This window comes from Malus sylvestris, chromosome 8 (genome assembly GCF_916048215.2).
Source record: "Malus sylvestris chromosome 8, drMalSylv7.2, whole genome shotgun sequence".
In the NCBI taxonomy this organism is placed as follows: Eukaryota; Viridiplantae; Streptophyta; class Magnoliopsida; order Rosales; family Rosaceae; genus Malus; species Malus sylvestris.
In genome coordinates this window covers 23,604,545-23,627,537 of record NC_062267.1, presented here as the reverse complement: position 1 = coordinate 23,627,537, position 22,993 = coordinate 23,604,545, and the positions used below count along the sequence as shown (strand labels likewise).

General features: G+C 34.9%; 2 protein-coding genes and 1 long non-coding RNA gene across 3 annotated transcripts; 2 read left to right on the top strand and 1 right to left on the bottom strand.

Annotated features, from left to right (window-relative positions):
* The first annotated feature begins 14,664 nt into the window (after window positions 1–14,664).
* On the top strand, window positions 14,665–19,432 carry LOC126631699 (phosphoribosylaminoimidazole-succinocarboxamide synthase, chloroplastic-like). The gene is made up of 12 exons (XM_050301828.1): window positions 14,665–15,038; window positions 15,214–15,315; window positions 15,517–15,646; window positions 16,635–16,727; window positions 16,814–16,902; window positions 17,079–17,159; window positions 17,706–17,795; window positions 17,900–17,989; window positions 18,092–18,142; window positions 18,231–18,277; window positions 18,885–18,942; window positions 19,032–19,432. Exons 1-12 carry the CDS (start codon window positions 14,721–14,723, stop codon window positions 19,092–19,094), a joined length of 1,212 nt encoding a protein of 403 aa, XP_050157785.1. The 5' UTR covers window positions 14,665–14,720; the 3' UTR covers window positions 19,095–19,432.
* Window positions 19,433–21,201: 1,769 nt separating this feature from the next.
* On the bottom strand, window positions 21,202–22,008 carry LOC126631703 (uncharacterized). The gene is made up of 2 exons (XR_007626436.1): window positions 21,870–22,008; window positions 21,202–21,785 (listed from the first exon to the last, which is right to left on the bottom strand). It is a non-coding gene; the product is annotated as an uncharacterized LOC126631703 (long non-coding RNA).
* LOC126631701 (glutathione transferase GST 23-like) lies at window positions 21,952–22,902 on the top strand. Its single transcript, XM_050301830.1, has 2 exons — window positions 21,952–22,288; window positions 22,403–22,902. The coding sequence occupies exons 1-2, from the start codon at window positions 21,974–21,976 to the stop codon at window positions 22,757–22,759; spliced, it is 672 nt and encodes a 223-aa protein (XP_050157787.1). The 5' UTR covers window positions 21,952–21,973; the 3' UTR covers window positions 22,760–22,902.
* The last annotated feature ends 91 nt before the right edge of the window (window positions 22,903–22,993 follow it).

Here is a 22,993-nt window from a genome sequence, read left to right as displayed (position 1 = left end):
TGTGTTATGGTGATAGTGTGCTTTCTTCTTTCAATTTTTTTTTGCATTGTTTATGCGTAGATCGGTTTGGTTTTTGTGTTAAACTAGCAATTTTCATTTCATTGAAGTGCGAATGTTTCCATTTGTTATTGCTCTTGATTTTTCAATTTTTGGAAATTAGTTGATTTGGTGTTCTTATGTGGTATACAAATTTTGGTGTTGGATATGTGACTGTCTCATTGTGATGGTTGGATTTAGTGTGATGTGGCTTAATGTGTTTAAATCAGTGTTCTAAAAAACGGCCTAGGCAGCGCCTAGGCGCTGCAAATCGATTGAAAAAATCGGCTAGGCTCTAGACGACCCTAGGCGGTGCTAGGTGTCTAGGCGGCTTTTTTTTTTTTTTTGAAATTATAAAAAAAAAAATCATATCTAAGTCTAAGTTGTGAACTTGTAGTATGTTGGAAATAAGAAATTAATGAGTAGAGAAGAGAAGCGATCAATGTGTTTTACCATTGTGCGTTGGCAAACCGTGATGGCTGAAATAGGTGAGCTGGGCTCAGGTCTGAGGTTTGTGTTGATGTGGGAGAGCGTGGAGATAAATGAGAGACTTATTTCGGTTTCTAGAGAGAGAGAGGCTTCTGATTTTCTTGGGAGACATCTCTCATCTTTTAAGAGAAATGAGAGAGAAACTTAGGGTTTCTCAATTTACTCAAAAATGAAGGAAGGGGTAGCCTTTCAATTGGAATCCTAGGGAGCTCATTTTCCTGATGCACGACACGTGTGCACATCCTAAGCCTTTGTGCTACCCAAGGAGCAATGATCTGGATTAGAAAGGGTTTGGGCTCTGGGCTCGAGGTCATCAAAAGCTGAAATGAGATTGGATGTAGCTGCTAGGGTTTTTCAAATGTCAAATGATGCTACTACACTAGCTTATATTGTAGTTGTTGTAAAGGATTGACACAGGTGTGGCCTTGTATGTGTTGGTCAGCGTGTCTTCATCTTTTTTGTAAGTGTTAATATGCACTTATTTACAAGATATACAAGAAATTTACCTAAATCCGCCTAGACCCCACCTAGCCGTCTGACTAGCGCCTAGCGTTTTTGAGAAACTTGGTTTAAATAAGAAAAGTGATGGTTCATTATCCTTTGTTTCTTTGGATGGGTCTCTGACTATATTATTATCAAACAATCGCTACAATTTAAGAGATCACACTTTTTATTTGGCTTAATGTGTTTGAATTTTGTCATCAATGAATTTGATCTTTCAATTTTTTCAAATTAGTTGATTTGGTGTTCTTATGTGGTATATAGATTTTGGTGTTGGATATGTGAAAGCATGTGTTATTTTGACGATTGGATTTGGTGTCATGTGGCTTAATGTGTTTAAATAAAAAAGGGCGATGGTTGATTATTCTTTGCTTCTTTGGATGGATCTCTGACTATATTATTGTGAAAGAATGGCTACAATTTAACATATCACACTTTTTATTTGGCTTAATGTGTTTGAATTATTGTTGTCAAAGAATATAGTCAGAGAATTTAACAGATCACACTATATTATTTGGCTTAAGAGTGTATATTAATATAGTCACGCTATATTATGATTTAAATAATTTTATATAGTCAGAGAATAATATAGTGTGATATGTTAATATTGACTCTATATTATTAAAAGTGTGTAGTATAGTGTATTTTAGGCTTATATAGTGTGAATTAAAGTGTAAATTAAAGTGTGAGAAACCTAATATAACATAGCAAGAGAGGCCTAATATATATGTATATTAGCCTTCTTATGCTATAGTAAAAAAACTAAGAGTGTATATTAGGCTTCTCCTGCTGCAATTTAACATATTTATTAGTTACTTCATTCAATGAATGGCTCTTTAGTATCCATTTCAAAATCACCATGACTAATCTAGAGCTACTTTCATATTGATTCGCCATCACTAATAAGGTTTCTTTGGGCTCAAAAGAAGTCATAATTAACTATTTGCTAATATGCTGCTTTATTGTCATTGACTCTTTAGATTGGGAAGCACTTGCTTTTTTTTTTTCTTTGTGTGTGTAAAAGATTAATTACATCAATGATAACTATTATGATTAAGAATCAATATGTTGTAAACATACCTCAATTTGCTTGCTTTTAACGTCAAAATTGTGGTTTGTGAGTGAGGCTTTAATTTATTCTACAACTGATAAATTGGTGATTATTCTTTGTTTGCTTTTTTTTTTTTTTTTTCCTAATTTGGTTGTTAGTTTTTATCTTTCCTTTTTAGAAAATTTGTAGATTTCCTATTATTGTATACTGGATTCATTTTTATGTTTATTTTGTGGCTGTGTTGTTGTGGTGGATAAGTCGTGTGAAGCATAATTTAAAGTCTTCGGATAAAACCAGAGGCAAGTAATTGTGTTTGGTTTGTTTGCGTCCAGTTATGTTTGATCCAATCTATGATTGAGTGTGTAGCTATATTGTTGTTGTGGTTTAATTGAGTGTAATTTAGGTTAATGGGGATGGCTAATTGTCTTTTGCTTCTTTGTATAAACACGTAGTTTAGTTTGTCATGTAATCAATTATGGTTTAGATTTCACTAGGCTATCAATATTTACGTTTGCTAGTGTCGTTGAACTTTGTTTTTTCCAAACTGTTTAGCTTGCTATTGTTATATGGCATGTAGGTTTTTTAGTTGGCTCTCTGACTATATTATTGTGATAGTTAAATTTGGTATGGTGTAAATTAAAGTGTCTAAATAAAACTAGGGACAACTGATGATCATTGTTTCCTTAGATGCAGTCATGGATTAGTTTAGCTTATGAGTCATCAATTTTTAATTATAATTTGTTTGTTATTTTGCTTGGATCAAAGCTGATAAGATTTAGTATCTTTGCCAATTTGTTTATAAAGTGTGAAAATACTTTTTTCTTGGTTTTAATGACATGAATGAATTCCATTTAATAATTAAAGGGTGTTGAAGTCTTTCCTTTATCTCTCCAGTTCTTAATCATATCAATATGTTGGTGTAGTTGTTTAATATCAAATATTATTACATGCTCTCATCAAATTAGATGTGTACAATTTTCTTTTGCTTTTTTGCACACAGTGGTAGTTTGCGTTAGCACATCACTAATAAATTCCTTTGTCTCCAGATATTCCAATTATGATGGAAACTTTATAAGTTTTTGGCAAGTATTTAGATACAATGATTTTCAAGTTTTTCTTTCTCATGGTGTTTTAATCGTAATGTGACGTTTGAATCCATATTTTTCGTTTTGTTAACTAGATTATAGTGTTCTAGACAGGCCTATTTAATGTTGATTATTTCTTGCATGAAAATGAGGTCAAGGCTTAATGAAATTTGGTAGGATCCAAAGACAATAAACTTTTACTCTAATTCTATTAATCAAAAGAGACGGACAACTGATCTAGTAACTGTGTGTTTTCATTTTACTATTATTATTGCATAACTGTTCTCAGTCAAAATTAGATTTCAATTATCGTTTCTCTATCTGTTTATAGTATTGATAAAATGGTTGATTGGTATTTTAACCTTTTTCTACGCGCCATTTATAAATTTACAAATTTTGTATTTCGTTTGTATAGATTAAATGGAAGACGAAGGTCCAACTCCGCTTGATCAATTGGTGGCATATAAAAAGTTATCAAAATTAAAGTGTGTTTGTAGAATATGGAGACCGAAGTATCTAGGCATGGACGATAAATATACAGGCCTACATTGTATATTGGTTGATGAAAGGGTTAGTGATCATTTTTTGATAAAATTAGTTTATAAACATTTGATCTTCCGTCTTAACAATGAGTTATTTGTTTTAATGCACATGACATAGTTTTTATACTCTCTATAGTAAATATTGTATACAATTTATTTCTCAACTCTTTATTCTCCGATTTTATGTTGTCAAATGATACATTCGTTTTTGCATTTACTATGTGTACTGCATAGTTTTTTTTACACGTATCCATTTCCTTTAAACGGTTAGTTACAACTGTTAATTTACTGTTGCTATTTACTATCCATGTTGTTGTTCAATATTTGTCATCTATGCCTATTTTCATGTTATTTCAACTATAAAACTTAACGATTTACTTATCCACAGTGTTTTCAATGTTTTTTTTCTTATTTTTTTATCTCTTTAATTGACACACCCCGACCTGGAATGTCCACTAGGACTTCGAATCGAGCTGTGCTGGCCGACACCTGGAAGGTGACGAAGCCATAAAGTATGATAATGTGTAAAATGTGAATAAATTTAAACCTAAAAGTGCCTATATACACAAGTGTGTGGTGAGCGGTTTTGGACTCATTTCACACGTGATACAGAGCATAAGGAAAGTACAGTGAGGTAAGATAATAATTGTACCATCATAAGGAGCCACCTGAACTGGGGAGTGTCACAAGTCCTCGTTGATACGAAACTTTGCTACTAGAACCTGGAGGGGTGCAAAATAGAAAGTGTGAGTAGGCAAAAACAAAGCTTTTCATAATCATTTCAATTATTAAAGGTAGTAACCCCTCATCGTAAAACCTGTATAGTTTCCAAAACATCATACTACGTATAAGTATGAAATAAAAAGTATACTAACAGTAAATCCAGAAGTATACCATGACACAACATCTCATTAGCAATATAAATAATCATGTGCTTAATAACCCATACTAGCACTCCAGTCGGAGTCACCTATGGTGACCTGTACGACTACAACCATATCTCATCAATCAATGCTAGCTCATAAGTCGGAGTCACCTATAGTGACCTGTACGACTTATTCATATCTCATCAATCAATGCTAGCTCATAAGTCGGAGTCACCTATAGTGATCTGTACGACTTATCCATATCTCATCAATCAATGTTAGCTCATCACATATCCCTGCACATGAGTCGGAACCACCTCTAGTGGTCTGTACAACAGGACTGGGTGTAAATAAGTACGCTCAAGTGCTATGATCACGTGACGATTGTGCGAATAATCGCGGGTCACCTACGAGTCGGAACCATCTGTAGTGGTCTGTATGATAGGACTGTGCACCTAGCTTGGATCCAAGGTGAGCGTAAGGTGCGGGAGGTGAACATCATGTGAAGGATTGTGCCATAGCCACGGGCGGGAGCACTAACACCAGGGTGCAGTGTTATGAGCTCTAACAATATTTAATATAACATATAGACTCATGGGCAACCTGTATGACAGTGTTGGAGTTGCTTATTATTGCAACCTGTATAACAAGGTTGGAGTTGCCTATTATTGCAATCTGTACGACAAGGTCGGAGTTTCCTATTATTGCAACTTGTACGACAATGTCGGAGTTGCCTAAAACATAAATGTAGTCATACGATAACTCAATCATTTCAACTAATACCATAAACTCAACTGAACTTACATGTGAGTCCTACATTCACCTTCGCACTTCAATGCATTCACAATAATTATGTGCAGGTAATGTACATATGGATATGCCATGATGCAATCTAAAACTCAACCATATCATAGTATTTCCAAATATATACATATATATAATATGGAACAAAATGCATAAGTTGTAATGCCCTACTCCTGAACTATTTATTTTTGGCATAATTATCAGTGATAAGCCCAATTAGACATTAGTTTAATTAACTATCATTACTTACGTTTACTTACTTCAATTTCTTGATTCTTCACACATTGATTTATGACCAACATTTAATCACTAAAACATAAGGTTAAATCTCACATTTTCCACCAATGTCCCTCACTTTGCTCAATTCCCCAAACTAGGCTATTGTCTCAATTATTGTATGGCTGCATCAAAGGTCTCGTTAGACTGCCTACGTTCCCTAAACAGGGATCAAGCCATTCGTAGTTCGCACTAGTACTTCAAAACATTCACAGTAATTATATGTTGGTAATTTGCATAAATCAACTTAAACACGTTTGTGGAATTATCAATCATATGTGTGTATATATATATATACACACACACAATAGAAAGGAAAAGACCCACTCACTGATATGTAGAAGGGTTGTAACCCCCGAGTCTCGCTTGACTGTGCTCGTCTTCTGGAAACGTCTCACCTATGCGAAACAACTATTTTAACGTTATTTTAAGCACATACTCAAAACTAGGTAATAACTTCTCATACATTGCTCAATTGGGGTGTTTGAATATACCAACGTGATCTACTCAACCTCGAAAACATCCTCATATTTTTAGAAAAAAATTTCGATGACCCACGTGCTGGCCAAGGCACAGCCAGACGCACGGCCATGCGCAGGCACGTGCCTGGCACACCAAACGAAATCCTTAACGGCGTTAGGGAATATTCTGTTAAATAATATAATATGCAATTATATTTACCTGACGGCATTAGCATATTCCGTCAACTTTGACAGAATATTCTCCTCTTTCCTTGGTTCGCTAGAGTTCGGCGCCGGTGACCTCTGCTATCGCCGGATTCTGGAAAAACTTTAAAGTTTCATATCTCACTCATTTCTTAACCAAAATTCACGAATTTTATACCAAAATGAAGCTTAGGATGAGAGGAACAAAACCTTACCACTTTTAGGTCCTAAAACTCACGGAATCTTGCCGGAAAAATCACGATAATCCGGCCACCTCTGTAACTTGCCAAAACTGAGCTTTTCGACTTCCAAAACCTTTCAAAATCCTTCCCTAAGCTTCGTGAAGCAATCCTAAGGCTCACTAGAACCTTAAAATTCAACGAAACCTCCGCGATCACGTCGGGGTCACTGTGCACCACATTGGGGATTTTTGTTCCAAAGATTCCTGAAACCGTCACGTCCAACCAAGGGTATATTTCGACTCCAGAGCTCGAAAGGAGTAAAAATACAACTTTCAAAACCCCAATTCGTGAATGGAAAGCTAGGTTTGAGAACTTGTCCGTACAACTGTACGAAAATGGGAAGAAATCCGAGAGGAAGAGATAGAAGGTCAACGGCTTTGTGTATGTGTGTGGTCCAGCTTTGGGCTACCAAACAACAACAAAACAATTAACTTTAAGTTCCAAAAACTTAGGAATAAACTAGATTGGTCCAAAACCTAAGCTTAAACCACACCACCACACAATATAACTCAACGTCCAAGGGTATTCTAGTAATTTTCATGCTCTCGAGGATAAAATAATATACACATTCGGGACAGGCTGTCACATTAATTGTCAAGCAACAAGTTATCGAAGCGTCTTCTGATGAAATGGACTATGAAATAATAGTTCCAAAAATTGAAGCGGGTGCTTGCTAAGAATTCATGAATTTTCGTACTAACAAGAAAATAGCTCAGTACATAGTTGTTCCGTATGACACCCACATCATGTTTACTTCCAAGACAGTTTTTAAGAAGTTGGCAAGTGTCTTTCCACCTATTCCACGACATTTTTCTTGCAAGATTATAACAGATTGTATCCTCGATTAAACAAGTTTGATATCTTGACAGGTAATGATATACATAAATAAACAAATTAATATTTCATCCGGTCCTTTTTCAATTATGTAACACCCCAGCCTTGAATAATTTATTTCGGATAATAATTTTGATGGTAGGCCCACTTTAAACTCTTGAAAATTTACTATTCAAAGGTTAAGGTTCTTTGCTTTTAATTCCTTAATTCCACAAAATGGTCTAAACCATAATGATCTCACCAAACATACCAATATTCAATTATCTTACCAATTTATTCCCAATTTATTCTCTTAGCTCAAGACTCCAACTAACTATTAATTCTCGATTATTTAATTTCACTTATTTTATAGCTTCATCTAACGTCTCGTTAGACTGCCTACATACCATAAATAGGGATCAACTCATTCGTAGTTCACAATTCATTATTTACCAACTTCCAAACATATTCTAGTAACCACCATATTCAACATTAACCTTCATAATCCAATTCATATCAAATGGTTACCAATTATAGATTCAGAATATCTAAATTTACATGAAAAATGGCAACGTCGGCTCCCTGGCCATGCGCCGTCGCACCTGCTGCCGCTAGTGGCGGTTAGCCGCCTCGAATCGTCGAAAAATATCAACTACTTCCAAAAATTACCAAATTTTACAGGAAAATAGATCTTAATAAGAGGAACAACTTTCATACCTGGGCCGAAGCCTAGTTCGGCCAGGAAGTGGTCGGAAAAACCCACGAACCGCCGAAAACCCTAGAAATGGGTATTCCTCAATTCTCAAAATCATAGCTCCGCCGCCCCAAATCTTGTTTGGGCATTGCTCCAAGCCTCAAGAGGACTTGAACAAGGGTGGTGGTGGATGGTATCACTTGCAAAAACGGCAGAATTTCCGCTGACACCTATAAATCCTGTAGGGGTGTTTCCCACCAAAATAAACCCAAATTTCTTCTAATTTTAGGTGTAAATGGAAAAGGGAATGCTAAGGAGTTATTTCTAGGTAGTGGTTTACCTTGATTTGCCGGAAAAATGACCGAATTTGGCCATGGTTCTCATCGGGTCGCGCGGGTCAAAGGATGACCTGTTTCCCCCTTTTTTTTTCTTTTTTTTTCATTTCCTCCTTTCCCTCCTTTCCCTTCTCCCATTGGTCACCTCCCCTCATTCCTTCTTCCTTCCCTTCCTTTCTATTCTTTTCTTTCAATCTCAGCCGTCCATAATTTATTTTCCTTTCATCACAGCCACACACGTGGCACAACTTATTGCTCCAGATTTCTGGAGTCTTCTAAATGGAATTAAAATTACCAATATATCCCTGACTTTAAACGTTAATAACTTCTTCGTTATAACTCCGTTTCACGAACGGTTTTCGCCTACGCGCTCGTGGGATCGACCTCTATCCAAAAATATAAGTTGTGACTTCCAAAGGTCTACTGATTTTAAATAATTAATTCTCAAACTTCAAACTTCATAACCAGTTTAATTTAAAACTAAACTCAAATGAATTAATATAATTTCTCCAAAAATAACATAAAATCTCAATAATACAAACCCGTAACTTTTAATAATTTCTGGAAACAAAACTTTAAAAGTTCTCGATTAAATTCTTCATAACCATAAATCGATTTATTTTCGATTTTCTGCACATTTCATAATTATGAATATATATATATATATATATATATATATATATATATATAATCCATATATTTAAATTTTCAGGGTATTACAAATTAGATATCATTTATTGTGATGCACAATATCTGAAATCTATAAAACTATCTTAAAGTCTATAACTTACAATTTACAATTTTTGTTTGGCTAGATGGAAAACTATTTGAAATGTCAGTTAATACATAATATTTACCTTTTTCTGTCTTTACATTTGTTTAATGCACAAACAACATCAATACATCATCTTGAATAACACTGGTTCAACACTTTTCTTTATAAATCCAAACATTCTAGAATTGAATACGTACAAATCAGTGTGAGTCCATTCATTCTCATAGAATGAGAATCATCGTGTGGTTAATTTTTTTTTTTTAACAAAACTATTATTTTTATCTCCTTATTTTACCGATGTTCAATCTAAATTATTATAGGTTTTCAAGCTGACCTCATTCTATTAGATCACTGCTTCCTTCTTCCAAGCAAGCCAATGAGGAAGAGATTTTGCAAAGTGGACAAAAAAAGGTGAGAATTGAAGAGTTAAGTTATTAAGAAAACTAATGAAAAGGGCTTGAAAACTTTGAGTTTTAATGATAAGGACAAAATAAAGGGTAAAGTGAATAGTACCAGGATTGACTTTTTAGTGTAAAAATGTGGTTTTTCGTTAAAGTGAACAGTACCGGGAGCTTTTCGTTAAAGTTCCCTAAGTTATTTGGATCCCTATTTATACAAGGCCTATGCAATACTTTTTTATTTTATTTTATTGTGTTCAACAAAACCCTTTCAGTTGTTTTTTACTCCTTTGATAAAAGTTATCTATTAAAAAATTGGTATATGTGCAAATATAATTTTTTTTTTTAACATTTTACAAAATGATACATTTTTTTTGTGTCTTCTGAATCCTTGCAACTGATAGAATACGGGGTATGAATGGTGGTACACCGCTTGCCCTATATGCGCAAAACAAATATACAAAGATCCAACAAGTGGTCAACTAATTTGCCAAAAGCATCCAAATCAGATTCCCCTCCGTGGTAATAACTCTGACAGTGTGTTTCAATTTTTGTGTCTTCTGAATCCTTGCAAGCTTAGATTGCATTAAATCCAAACTTTTTTAGGAATATAAAGTTAGAAAATAATTCGTTGTTGTTTAGTACTTCGATAGATAATGCTTGTTTAATGGATTATTATGTGTCTATGAATCTTCCCAAGTTTAGATTATATTAAATCCAAACTTTTTTTATAAATACAAAGTTGGAAAATAATTCGTTGTTGTTTATTACTTTGATAGATGATGATTATTTAAGGGATTATTGTATCGCCAGACACTTTCATAGATGAGGATTTTTTTAAACGTCTATTGGATGTACATTTTATGTTAAAAAATAATGTAATGATTATACCTTCGTGAAAGAAAAGTTAGTAAAAAAGAATTAGACATAATGAGGACACTGAAATAATGAATCATAGTATACTTCAATTTTATCATATGGTTATTCTTAACATTAAAGTACAACATTTAAAATTTTAATATGAATCTAGTTTTAAACTCATTAAACAATTCGTGATTTCTAATCTATGCATTATGTTTTTAAATGAAAGTACAAAGTGTTCTTCGTCCTTGAAGACGAAACAAACGAGATCAATGCTCTAATTATTGGCAAATCGGGTGAAATTTTTTTTGGCATGTCCCGTAAAGACTTGGTTTTCAATCAGAAATCAATAAATCAAAAATAGTTGCCAAGTGAGTTTTTTAGGCTTATAGGGCAAAGAAATTTTTTAACCTTTGATTTGGAAGCAGGAGAAATTCATTGAACTCGCATAATTTTCTCATCTACAATGTTTCTGAGGACCTGACCATTCAACTAGCAACTCCACAATCTCTGATAGAGAAATTACAGTCTCTTCTACAACAGTTTCATCTTCCACTACCCATGTTGACACAACTGGGGAATCGCATAAAAGAAATAGAGAATCAGTTAGAAGAGCCCTTTTTATACCATCTGAAAAAAGGTTATACTCTGTATAACAATATTTTTAATTTCATCTCAAATTGATCTCAATCTAATCTAAATTTATGTTTTCAATGTTTTTAATATCTTTGACACGATGAAAAAGAAGAAATATTTGAAACAGATATACAAGATCCTGATCAAGTTCCAATCAAGTTGTTGAAAAGAAAATTCTCGCCAACCAGCTCAAAAACATACCTTGCTCCGGACAAAAAAAATTAGATAACTCTGGTTTATTGCTGGTTATTCCATGCTATAAATCTAGGGAACTTTAACGAAAAGCACCCGGTACTGTTCACTTTAACGAAAAACCACATTTTTACACTAAAAAGTCAATCCTGGTACTATTCACTTTACCCTTTATTTTGTCCTTATCATTAAAACTCAAAATTTTCAAGCCCTTTTCATTAGTTTTCCTATAAATCTATTCATCTCCAAAATTTATTACAAGTGTATTAACATTTTCTTTCAGTTTTAACTTCCTTCATTTTTTCTAAAGATCCAAACTGCTTCTAGGAAAAAACTTTTGCTCATGTGTTAAAGGATGTTGTCATGTGTTATCCAAAACAGACAAGTGTTGGTTAATATTTTGTGTATGTAAATAGTTGATTCTAACATGAATTCCCCATTCTTTTTGTGTATATAAACAATGTGCTCTTCTTGATAATTTATGTTCAAGTAGTCATACCAATGGAGGACTAGGATGACCGTCAAGGGGAATACTAGGCTAGCCATTTTTGTATATCAATGATAAGGCATTTGATAATGTCTTTCCTATATAAACTTATATAGCTTTGTAAAAATATTTGCTCAATTTTCTACTTAATGTTTATCTCACTCTTTGCATATTTATATGCTAAAAATATAATCTATGGTTATATTTTCGCTCCCGCAACAATGTGCGGGTAAAATTTACTAGTTAACTCTAAATTGTGCTTGTCTATATGCAAGCTTACTCGTTTGAAAATAATAAGAGTAAAGGCGATTACTATTTACAAATATAAATATACATTTCTTTTTTTATGTTTTCTTGGCCTTATCTTCGAAATTGGATCCGCTTCAAACCTTAGTGTCTGGAGCTTAAGGATCAACTAATCTGTGTCGCACAAATTGAATCTAATGGTCTCCATAAACTTATTTTCCTGGCCCACCACAAACCAACAACTCTGATTTCTTTTACACACTAATCAGCGGCCCAAATAGATTGATCCTTAGCCTCCGGACACTAAGGTCCAGAGTGGATCCAATTCCCTTATCGTCCACTATAACTATCGCTTTAGGTTTTCGATGAAATTTTTAACCACTCTCATTGCATCACGTGTCATTATTGATTAATAATATATGCACATATTTTTATAAGATTCGCAACCATTCATGTAGTGTCATAAGTCCTTATCCAATCTTCTGATTTCCTCATATTTCTCCATAAAAAAAATAAAATAAAATAAAAAACACTTTAAACCACTACCACATCTACTCACACCAAGCCTCTTCCCTACACATTACAATTCATATATGTTTAGAAAAAAGTTCTTTCAACAATGGATAACTTGAGGCAGTTGCAAGGAAAATAAGAGCGAGAAACAAGTGAGAAGATGAACAACGAAGAAGGAGGCGTGTCTGAGAAGCATCAATTCATCAAGTGGTGCAAGATGTCGCTTCAATCGATCAACACACCAAAGAAGAAGTTGGTTCAAGCATTGGCCGTGCATCTAATCTCAAACTACGTAGGGGAAACCAATGTGAGGTCCTATTGGAAGATCACTTTATTCCATATAGTTTGTACGCAGCAGATTATTTTCCTAGAGGATTTAGAATGAGATGACATTTGTTCAATAAAATCATCTTGTTATTTGAAATCGTGATAATTACTTTGTTCAAAAGAAGGATGTTGCGAATGCTTTAGGTCTTTTTCTTGAGCAAAAAATCACGGTTGCCTTGCGGATGCTGCTTATAGGGCATCTGCAGACCGTACATTCAACTTACATCTACAAAGAACATCACCGTCACTTGATCGAGCAATTGTGGGCGTTGAAACTTGCTTGAAATAATTGAAGCTCATTCTTATGCTTTCAATAAATGACAAGGATACCTATTATGTTGAAGTATGCTCTGTAGTTTGTTTCAAATTTTTTTTAACCGTGTTGAACTTCGTAAGTTTTTTAGCATGTTAACTTTGTAAAATTGTTTTAAGTGGTGAACTTTATAAAGTTTGTTTAACGTGGATGATTGAGGAATGAAGAAAATAGTTAACTATTTATAGTAGGGCTGTGTTCGGTTGGCAAACCGTGCCAAATTCCTTGTGCCACTTGCCAGCCACATATACATAATTAACGAAAATTAGTTACCGTTAGCCAATCGTCTTCTTGTGTTTGCCAAAAGTTAGTTCAGCCAAAATTATTGGCTGGTTCGGTTGTTAAATGGCACAATCAATAGTTTGCAAATAAGCTACAAAAACAACAGTGAAAGACTATGCACTGACCCATAAACAACAAACCAGAAAAGAGACAAAAGAAGTTGCGGCTGCAATTTTTCAATTGATGATAAACCAACATAATCATGACTTAACAAATTAAAATGAAAATCAAATCAAAACTTAATAAGCCAACAACAATGTCAGCAAACATAATCCAAATAGTTATAAGTTCACAAACTCAAAAATCTAACTAATATAATTGTCTAAATTCAATTGCAGCAACAAATGCATAAACAAAAAACTCAAAACTCAAAAGTATGGTTTTGGTTATAAGATCCCCTTATTATAATCACAAAACAAATATTTTGTTGTTTTGATAATGCAACATCATTGAAGTAGCATCAATCAATGCATGTGAAATCTTCCATGAATCAATTTTTCGAACGACTTGGAATTGATGTTCCTGCTTGAGATGTAGAACCATCAACTATTTCAATTTAAATGTTACATAAAAAAGTATGATTAGAATAAGAAGTAATATTGAATATTAAATTAAAAATATGAATAAATATTGGATTGAAATAGTATAATTAGAATTAGAAAAAATATAGCAATACTTACATTTTTCCAGTTCTTCACATGTCAAGCATGTAAAAATTACTTAAAATATCTAAATAGAAAAAATATATATATATATATATATATATATTGATAGGTATTACATACTGCCTGTATACAAAATCTAATACCAAAGCTATACCATTAATTATCGGTTCGGTATAATGCAACCGATTATGAAAAAATGCCAAAACTAATCCATACCATTATGAACCAAACATGTATGTTTCGGTCGGTAAATCAGTTTATGGCAAAATTTCTCACCCCTAATTTATAGGACTTTGTAATTTGTAATTTTGGTATTTTTTTTACCGTTGTATTAATTCTAACATTTGATTTTTGAAATTAATGCGCCAAATTGCGTCATGTGGATGCACCAGATTGTGCCTCGTGGATACGCAGATTGCACCACGTGGCAAGCTTTTACAATGGAATTTATTCGGTTTTCTCCTCCAAATTTTCTGATCCGTTAGATCAAAGCATGCAAATCTAACCGTTGAATACGAACGGCTGATGTTTCACGCAATTAAAAAGGAAAAAACCAACGACAGTATATAAAGGCGCCAACAGCTGAATCAGCGGCCACCGCGAGGATCCAATTTCAACCGCCGCGAATGGCCCAGTATACACCAACCTTAAACCCTCCCAAAATCCTAATCCCCAAGCTCTCAAATCCTAATCCCTCGTTCTCTTCATTCTCTACCTTCACAATCCCAAAACCCAAATCCATAAACTTCCCAAAATTCTCCATTTCGGTCACTGCGGCCCAAAACCAGCAGCACCGCCAACAACCGCCATCCTTGGAAGCTCTGATCAACAGTGATCGCAAAGAAGAGGTTCTTGGAGTTATCAAGAGTTCGTCGTCGCACTGCCTCTCCGAAACCAACCTTCACCTGACAGTTCCTGGCCTCAAATCCAAAACCAGAGGCAAGGTATGAAACCCAAATGAAAAAAGAACACGTTTTTATTATTGGGTTTTAATTATTTTTTTCCCAATGCGTTTAGTGAATTTTGATTGACAACCAAGTTGGAGCTTTTTTCTCAAGAAACCACTTGTGGGTTTTTAATTTGACTGGAGAAGGACTTGCAATTTTCTGTGTTTTGCAGGTTAGAGATGTGTACGACAGTGGGGATTATCTAGTTATGGTTACGACGGATAGGCAGAGTGCATTTGACAGAATTCTTGCGTCTATTCCCTTCAAAGGCCAGGTTTGTCCTCAGTTCTTACCCCAAAGGAAGTAAATTTCTGAATATCAGTTTTCTGTATTGTGTTTAGTTGAATTTCTTACTAAAACTAGAAAACAAACGGTCACAAATCACGATATCGAAAAAATACAGTATTCATTACATGGTTGATGGATAATTAGTAGTAGTATCTGAAATCATGATCATTGTTTCTATGATATTTAGGTCCTTAATGAGACAAGTTTATGGTGGTTTGACAAAACTCGACATATAACTTCAAACGCAGTTGTTTTGGCTCCAGATGAAAATGTAACAATTGCAAAGAAATGCTCTGTTTTTCCCGTTGAGTTTGTGGGTAAGAGATTCCAATCATTGTGTTTAGCATTTTTCTTTAACTGGCCAGTGCGCTATGTCACTGTCAATGTGATTCATGTTTCTTAGAGTTTTCATTGTAATTCATATTCTTTCAATTTTGAGTAAGGGAAGATGTTACGAGGTTTAGTAAAAGAAATAACTTTTTTATTAATTTTTTTTCATAATCAACGCAATGGTCGAAAACAATAAAAAGAACTGGTAGAAGATGGACTTTCTGATATATTCATTTTGTATCCTAGTGAACAATTGCTTAATGTACCAGCATTGTACTTGGGGCGTTGGTTCATGGATTCAACTTTCTGTAAAAGAAATTATTCACCCACATTTTTCTTATTTTCTGAATTTTGGCGTCGGAAGCCTCCATTTTACTTAAAAGAATTTATGTTTTGTGGTAGCTTGTTTTACTGTTACCTACACTGTTTCTTCGTTTAAGAAAAATTAGATATTTATGCATCTACCTGGTCTTTTGAGTGGATAACATAACTGTATATTATGCAAATGGAAGTTTTGAGAGGAAGCAACTATATAGAGAGGTATCCTATATTTTCTTCTCATAATCATGGAGGAAAAGTATGATAGCTTAAATCTTTTTGTTTTCTTCTTCTCATATTCATGAAGGAAAGTATATTAACTAGTACTGTAGATAAAATTTTGGCCAGGAAGATGTCATAATAAGCGTATGACAGAAAGGCAGAGTAAATTATGAAACCTAATGTTACGATCCTTCTTTTCATGAGTTTATTGGCTTGCTCTCTTTTCTTTCCTGATCATGGAAAGTTAGTAGTTGTTGAGTAAAAAAATGTCATAGTCCACAGTATTTAATATTTTCATTGTCCATCGTATTTCTTGTTGTAAAAGATGGAATTTTATCTTCAAAGATAATGATTTATTTGAATGAGGGTACTTGCAGCATTCATAAGTTCATTAAGTATAAGGTCTTTACACTACTTTTGCTGCTCATTTTGTAGTCAGAGGTTTTGTGACGGGAAGCACTGATACATCATTATGGACGGTCTACAAAAATGGTGTTCGAAATTACTGTGGCAATGTACTCCCAGATGGTGTGCTTTCTAATTAATAAGTTGGTTTTGTAAACCATTTTTAAAAGTCAAACCAATTTTTGTCTAATGGTCTATTCATGTTCTAGGCTTGGTAAAAAGCCAAAAGCTTCCTGCAAATATACTCACACCAACAACTAAGGCTGCAGATCATGATGTTCCTGTTACCCCAGACGAGGTTTGCTAACTTTGATATCATTTGCTACTTAACAGGGGAAAAATAGGGAAGGAGAAAAGAGTAGCATAATAACAGATAATCAGTCTGTGTTGTAGACGGTATTAGGTCATTACGTTGTGCTGGATTTCCTAGGGGGTTGGAATGTATTAATATTGCTTCATGCAATTTTCTCGCAGATAATTGAACGCGGACTAATGACTCAAGCCGAGTATGATGAAGTAAGCAGGAAAGCACTGAGCTTGTTTGAGTATGGACAGGTAACTTGACTTTATTCTTATCGTCTTATTGCAATGAACATTTTAAAATGTAATTATCTGAAAACATATTGGGAAATTGGGACTACTTGATAAATATATAGGCTTCTGAATGAGATTGTATTATAGCATTACTATTTTAGCATAAAAGTGGAATAGAAGAAAGGCTACAATAAGGAAAAGTTGGAAGAGCCTGAACATATTCTTTTGAACGGTTGAAAAGTGTGTGATTTTGTTTTCTCTTTTTGCTTCAATTTTTATTGGTTTCTTGTATATCATTTAGGGTCACAAGTCTTTGTTAAAGGCTTTGATCTTGGACATTAACTTTGTATACCTGGACACGACCAAGGATTTGTGTGTGTATAAGTTTATCGAGCATACATATTTGAGCAATCCAAATAAATATATTTGCCAAGGTAACCATCTGTATATGTTTGTGGGGAGATTATCATAATTGACTTGAGTTCAGGTACTGACCGAATCAATTTCTTATTTAAATAGTAACCATCACCCAAACTTACCAGTTTTACCATTTCTTTCATGTTGCAGCGTGTGGCTTTGGAACATGGCTTGATATTGGCAGACACAAAATATGAATTTGGAAAGGGCCAGGATGGTTCCATTCTTTTGATTGATGAGGTTTAGCATTCTCTTCTGTAAAATTTTAATAGTTCTTTCTGGCTCATAAATACACTTTTTCAAATAATGTAATGAGAGTTGATTTCCACTCCTTTCCATTCCAGGTGCATACACCTGATTCAAGCAGATATTGGATTGCACATACTTATGAGGAGCGATTTCAGAATGGTCTTGAACCCGAAAATGTTGATAAAGTATGCAATGCATTTATACTGTTATGTTCTTTTCACCCTTTTAATCTTATGATCTTATTGACAAATTATGTTTTATCTGACATTTATATCTTTAATTCTTAGGAGTTCTTGAGGTTGTGGTTCAAAGATCACTGCGATCCTTACGAAGATGAGGTAGTTCACATGAAGTTCAATATACTTTCCTTTTTGCGTTTGAGCATGTGTAAACTTCAAATCTCACTGTGATGCTTAAAACTGTTAGGTCCTCCCTGATGCTCCTGAGGAACTCGTTTGTGAACTAGCTTGGCGGTATGCCACTTCTTCACCGTGCCTTACATAATTTATTGTATACTATATTATAATGCCTTCAACATGCTTCATGGATGTAAACAAGGAGTGTTAACCTGGCCACCCGACTCAGCAGGTCAGGGGTGGGTCACCGTAGGCGCATTTTGAGCTGCTCGAATCCTAAATACTTGATAATAAACTGCTAACTGACTTGTTAGAAATTTGTACTTGGTAGTGCGTTTTATGATGGAATATCATATTTGAAAGACATCTGGCCTTCCCACCTTGGTTATGATGCAGTTTGTTAGGGTATTCTGTCTAAAGCAAAACATGGGAATGGGGTATCTGGGGATGAAATGTTAATGTGTCTTTCCATCCTTTGTTTCCTCCGGTTCATATTATGATTAGGAATATTTCGCTGATGACAACTCATCCTTCAATCCCTCCTCCCTCGCTTTCCTGGGTTTCCCTTCCCCCACCTCTCCCCTATCTGCCTTCCCCCTGTATCTAAGTAGAACTAGCCTTGCCCTTAATGTGTTATTGTTTGATAAGCTCCGTACAGAAGCAACTAAGTTTGAAGATTTTTGTATCTACCACTACTTGGACTGAGATTATTCTTTGATGACAGATACATTTTCCTGTACGAGACAATAACAAAATCAAAATTCAAGCTGCCCTCCACGGAGGTAAGACTTGGAGATAAAAATACGTCATCGACGTATTGCGAGTATTGTGTGGAGATTGTTGTAACATAATTTTCTGCTTTTTCATTCAGGAACCAATACATGATCGGATATCACGCAATGTTGCACAGGCGCTGTCATCTCGGACTCGATAACTTTGTAGTGTGTAGCACAAATTTTATGCTGGAATTGAGTCAACCCTTCCTTTCCACCCGAAAGAGGAAAGCATCCGAAATGATTGGAATGCAGTTTGTTGTGCTGTTTTTGGGATATTGTCTCTATGTTAGGTGTTTAACCAGTGGCTTGTATGCAACACTAGGTTAGGTGGTACTAGCTATAATTAAGCCAAAAGCATTTTAAGCTGCCATAAGCTTTTGCTTAAAGTGTGCTTGCGTGCAAATGTAATCAGACCACATTACATCGGCAGATGCCTGATGGTGTGCTTATAACTATTATTTGCAAGGATATGAAATTTTATTTACTTTTAAAACAATGATGGGTGTAAGATTTTTAACACAGGACATTGTATTATTGGATCGGGATGCTAAGTGACGGTGAACCTGTTCCATGTAAGTTGATCATTTTTTTATAGACGCTATGGTCTAGTTTATGTTTTATTCTCTAAAGCTTCATCCGTTAGTCTTAGCTACCAAATTAACCTTTGTTTTTCTGACCGTACAGAGTTGACATTATGCATCTGTACATTGTTCATCAACAAAAAATGAATCCTTTAAATGGATGGATTAGGAACTTATTGCCTATAAAACTTGTGTTCATATCAATATACATCTTACTCCCTTTCCTCTTGTATAAATGTGATTTAAAGTAGATGCATCAACTATTAAGCCTACGCATCTTGACGGGGATTTGATTGATTAGTATTTTGTTAATTGAGTTTGTTCCCTTGCTGTTTTGAAGTACATATGTTTACTTTTGTACACTTCTATCAATTTTCTGTAATCAGATCGAATGAATTAAAGACAATTAACGACAAAAAAATTAATATAAGCGTTTGAAAGGTAAAAATGATGCGTAAAAAGCACTAATTCTAAACACATGGGAAAATGATTTTGATATTCCGTCTTTATCCTCTAGTTTTTCTAGGCACCAAATTATACAATTCGACGGTGAATCGAGACAATAACAAACAAAAGAAGTGAAACAGGACATAAAAGAGTGAAAATAGTTTTAAACATATGCCATATTTAGTAAATAAGTAGTTTTTTTTTTCTTTTAAAAAAAGCAGTATTATAGTGTTCGGTAAACTTTTATATAAAACAGTTGTGACTGTATGAAATGACCAAGAAAGGTATAATACTAGATGTGCCATTAATTTAATTTTCTCCATCTACATCGAGTAGTCTCTCCAACTACCCCACTACTGAACCAAACTTTCCAAAAACCAAAATCATCTTTCTAGAAGTCTCCTCCACAACCCCAATTTTCTCAGTTTTTATTTTTTTTGCTCCGTCTTCTTCATTTTTATTTTCTGCTTCATTCCTCAATCTTTCTCACATGTCATCTGATTTGTACTACATACATGGTCTAGCTACTCGAGGAGTTCATTATATACATCCAGCAGCCCCAACGCTCCAGGATGCTCATTTCTTTCTTCTTCCGAGACTAATAATTTTTTCATTTTGAAAATGTATAGTGTGAATTTGATCATACGAAGTAGTTTCCTGTATTTAATTTTGGATATTTGGAATAATTAAGTTTTGGTGTCCTTCTGGGCAATCTGGGCTCTCATAATTTGCAAAAATATGAGGATCAGTCGCCTGTAAGCGGTGCAATCTGGGCAAATCTACGATGCCAAAACCAAATCTGGTCCTTGTCGGAAAAGATGGTGGTATATCTCAGGGCGATTTTGTCATCATAGGAGTGAGATAGGACGAACAAGAGATGGGAAGAAGGACAGAGGCAGAAACAACGTCCTACGGGTATGAAATTCAAGGTCAATAGCGGTGATTGTTGAAGGTAGGAGTGAACGGCGTTGTGGCGGGATCGACAAGGACGACCTCCCAATTGAAGTCAGCGATGTTTTCTAGTTGGTATTATGTGTAATTATTTAATTGTTTAATGTCATTTTGGGTATTTGAAAGTTTCATTAAAGGGCTTAGCGTCTCTTGCAAATTAGGTTTGCACAGAAGCTGTGGAAGCAAAAAAAGTTGGTTTTTCAAAGCTAGCTTTTGCTGCTTTGAACTTTTAGCTTTTTTTTCATCCAAAACTGTGAAAAAAAGCTGAAGTTGAATGTTTACCAAATACAAAAAAGCTCACAGATTTTTTTGATACCTGCTTTTTTTTAAAAGTACCTCAATACCAAACCAATACGAAGTACGTTATATACTCAATATTACAAACTTACTTAACCACAAAGCAACTAACAAATCACCTAACAACTCGTTCAACCACTTAACAAACATTCTAAAAGTTTGGCTGATGCGACTTTGATTACATAGTAACCAATGACCAAAAGACATCTATCTACCTAAACTGGAACGGACTTGGATTCTCTGCCCTCCCCATCTCATACCGTTCCTATGTCCTCTTATATTCTGTGGTCACAATTAAGCCACGTTAACATTTTATATTGATTTTTTATAGAAATAATAAGACAAAAAGTAATGAGAATATAAAATATTGACGTGGCTTAACCGTGACCACATAAATAGGAGGGCATGGGAAGGGTATGAGATGGGAAGGGCAGACAATCCAAATCCAACTGGAACACTGCAATAATAATATATCCGAATAACATAATAGAAGAAGCTAGAAGAGAAAAGTCGCTTACGACAAGTCAAAGCCGTCTCCATCTCAAACGTTGCAGGTCAAACTCAAAGTTTTAACTGCAAGAAAATTCGTCTGGTCAAAAAAGAAGGCAAAATAAAAATAAAAATAAAACAAAAAAGAAAACTCAATCATTGGCTTACGTGACATCAGCAATGACGTCACAAAAGATAAAAGAAGAAATCATTGAACTCTGTCTATAAATTGGCATGCGGAATTGGGAATATGATGCCACAAAACTGGAACAATGTCTGGAGAATCAGTGAAATTGCTTGGGTACTGGGCAAGTCCTTTTGCTCTCAGAGTAAAATGGGCTTTGAAACTCAAAGAGATTGAGTACCAGTATGTTGAAGAGGACCTCCCAAACAAGAGCCCCTTGCTCCTCCGCTACAACCCCGTCCACAAAAAAGTACCCGTTCTTGTGCACGACGGCAAGCCGGTCGCGGAATCGCTCATTATACTCGAATACATCGATGAGACGTGGAAGCACAATCCGATCCTGCCGCAAGATCCCTACGAAAGGGCACAGGCACGCTTCTGGGCCAGATTCATCGATGAAAAGGTAATCGAATGAGCTATCTTGATCAACAAGTAATAATCTTTCATTCATAATATTCACAAGCACCAACTGGGTGAATTAGCATTCAAACGGACCATTTGTTGTTGTTTGTTTCAGTGTGTGCCGGCAATTATGAGTGCATTCACCAACCAAGGGGAGGAGAAAGAGAAGGCGGCAAAAGAAGCGCGAGAGAACCTTAAGACGTTGGAAAGTGCCCTTGCTGGAAAGGACTTCTTCGGAGGAGAAACCGTTGGCTTTGTGGACATAGCTGCTGGGTGGATTGGATTGTGGGCTAGAATCGTCGAGGAGATAGCAGACGTAAACCTGATTGATACCGAGACCATGCCTCTGCTCAACGCTTGGTTTGGAAGAGTTCTCGAGGCTCCTCTTCTCAAAGAATGCGTGCCCCCTCAAGATAAATTGCTGGAGCACAACAGAGGGTTTCACAAGATTTTGACAGCAGCATCAAGTTGAAGTGTTCGGTGCCATCTCTCGATGGTCCCTGCAGATTGTTATCATCATTTCATTCACAAAAATGGTTGTGTGCGAGGAATAAAATGAGCATCAGCTCAATTCATGGTATCATAAATCAATAAATTGGTAAAATACAATTAAAATGTTTGCATTTCAGCAGCGCTTTAAAGAAATAATATCAGGGAAAATAATACCTTAAAAATCATGACCAAACATTTCATCTGTTGATTGCTC